This window comes from Triticum urartu, chromosome 3, assembly GCF_003073215.2.
Source record: "Triticum urartu cultivar G1812 chromosome 3, Tu2.1, whole genome shotgun sequence".
Classification (NCBI taxonomy): Eukaryota; Viridiplantae; Streptophyta; class Magnoliopsida; order Poales; family Poaceae; genus Triticum; species Triticum urartu.
This window is the reverse complement of record NC_053024.1, coordinates 10,710,327-10,712,762: the sequence shown is the minus strand read 5'-3', so window position 1 is coordinate 10,712,762 and position 2,436 is coordinate 10,710,327. Positions and strand designations below refer to the sequence as shown.

At 53.4% G+C, this 2,436-nt stretch overlaps 1 protein-coding gene across 1 annotated transcript; it reads right to left on the bottom strand.

Moving 5' to 3' along the window:
- Positions 1-367: 367 nt before the first annotated feature.
- Positions 368-1,786, bottom strand: LOC125547618 (E3 ubiquitin-protein ligase SINA-like 3). The gene is made up of 2 exons (XM_048711437.1): positions 1,426-1,786; positions 368-1,333 (listed from the first exon to the last, which is right to left on the bottom strand). Exons 1-2 carry the CDS (start codon positions 1,687-1,689, stop codon positions 605-607), a joined length of 993 nt encoding a protein of 330 aa, XP_048567394.1. The 5' UTR covers positions 1,690-1,786; the 3' UTR covers positions 368-604.
- Positions 1,787-2,436: the final 650 nt, after the last annotated feature.

Here is a 2,436-nt window from a genome sequence, read left to right as displayed (position 1 = left end):
GCATTGACGACTGCAGCCGCTAGAACTAGAAGAAGTCCCATTGATTTGCTTGTGCCTGCAAAACTGAACAAACTTTCATAGCAGACGCTTGAACAAATATGGAATGGTTGCTTGATCCATTCCTTAGGAAGACTCTGAGAGAAGCTTCATCAACATTGGCTAGGTATCATGCATGTTGAATATTCAAATTCATACATAGAGAAGAGTTGACAGTCCCGCAAAAAAAGAAGAAGGGAGATTGTTTGACAGAAGGCCTCCTTTCTTCCTTGCTATGCTCCAGTAAACCCGCATTAAGCGTCGCTTTGGTGTCATGGATAACATTTCTTGACATGAGATTGAGCTCTGCTCTTGACTTGAGATAGATAGATTGCAACAGATGCAAATGAAATGCTTGCAAGTTGGAATGACATAACACCGGAAGAAGATATCCTCCGATTAGCACCAAGCTTAATATCCTCCGATTTAGGTAAGTACCCTACAATGATTTAGGACTACCATCAAAGATGAACTGCATCCCCTAATTATAACATGACCCAAATACTTAGTTTAAGCTGGAACACCAAAATACTAAGCAACCACGAACTGCCTTGAGTGCTGGAGCTAATCACACCAATGCGTCGGACCAAGGGGAGAGCTTGTCGATGCGGATGTGCAGAGGCACTTCCATGGACGCAGCCCCATCCCCTGCTGCTGCTGGCACCAGGTACATTGGCGGCACCATCAGGAACGTGGGCTCGCCCGCGGCGACCACGGCGCCGGGCGACGAGCTGCTCCTCATGTGCATGTCCACCAGCACCATGTCCTCCTTGCCGCAGTTCGCCGCCTCGAGGTTGACCCACATCTTGCACGCGAACCGGGGCCGCGTCGCCGCGCTGGCCCTGGCGCACACCACGGACACGGCGGTCACGCCGGCGCCGAGCGCGCCCACGGTGAGGAGGAACACGCGGTTGTCGTCGTCGCCGAGGAGCACGAGCCGCGGCGTTGAGACCGGGAGCCGGAGCTGGCTGGCCTTGCCGTACTGCAGGGCGCGCACCGGCACCGAGTGGACGGTGTGGAGGTGGCCGGCGAGCGCCTGCGGCGCGCCGACGTAGCCGCAGCCGGGCTCGGTGCAGCGGCAGGGCGCGTGCGGGCACGCGGTCTGGTGGTCGGCGACCTCGTGGTAGGTGACGTACCTCGTGCAGCCGGGGTTGGGGCACTCGATCCTGGTGGAGGAGACGACGGCGTCGAGCGCGGGGCAGGGGTCGAAGAAGCCGCCCCCGTCGACGCACACCTTGCACTGGCCGCAGGGCAGCTGGGCGACGCAGCCGCCGCAGGCCAGGTGCCCGGCTTTGCACTGCAGCAGCAGGAGAGGAGCACAAATCGAATCTTGAGGAAGGAAAGAATCGAGCTTTCACCAGCGCCAATCGAGGAAAGAAAGAGCGGAACCTGGAAGACGGGGGGCTTGAAGGGGAGGGTGCAGAGGTGGCAGTGGAGCAGGCGCTTGTCGATCCTCACGGCGAGCTCCTCTCTCGGGCTGTACGGCGCCGCCGCCGCCGCCGCCGCGACGACGGGGCTCCCTTCCCCTCCTCCGGCGACGAGCTCTTGCTTCACGCGGGCGTCGGGCAGGTCCAGGCGCGGCTTCTTGGCGCTCTCCTCGTCGGCCTGGTCCGGCGAAGCCCTGCTCCTCCCCTCGGCGGCGGCGCCCTGCATCCTGGCTGGCTGGCTGGCTGGCTTTTGGGGAAAGAATACTTTTTTCTAGCAGGAGGTGGGAGAGAGAGGAGAAGAGCAGAGGTCGGTCCAAGAACAAAAGGGGCCGAGGCAGCTACACCAGTAGACTTCCTTCCTCATTGACCGGTGCTGGATAAACGAGCCAAAATGGTTTGATATATGCACATTACTGTCATAATGTGCCCTAACCAGCTGCATGTGTGTTACTTATATCATTGTTTTGCCTTAAAAAATCTTATATTTTGATACGGAGATGGTATTTTTTATGCTTAGGCAATGCAAATGTCTGCAATACTCGATTATTCCTCTCCATCCTTTCCACATCTAGCAGTTGCCGTAATTAGCGTAATCGGTCAATTATGGTCAGGATAGTAATTGTGAGTACTTGTATATCTTTTGTAAACATCTATTGTTCTTAACCAGCTGCATCTATTACTAATGTTAATATATCACTGTTAAGATTATTTTGTATATGCTGTGAGTACTTCCTTGTATGTACTCCATTGTGGGTCACCACTGTGGTTTTCATCCCCAAACTTATATATGGTATAGATATAAGTCGTGTTCTTAATCAAATTCATTATTCCTGGTTTATCCATATATTCATAGTGTCTTCTCTTTTAAGTACCTACAAGCGTGCGATAAAAGGTTGACGATTGCAGGTCCATGTTGTTCTAGAAACATTGAGGAACATAATTGTAAGCGCAAGTTTTGTTCTTTTTTGCACAT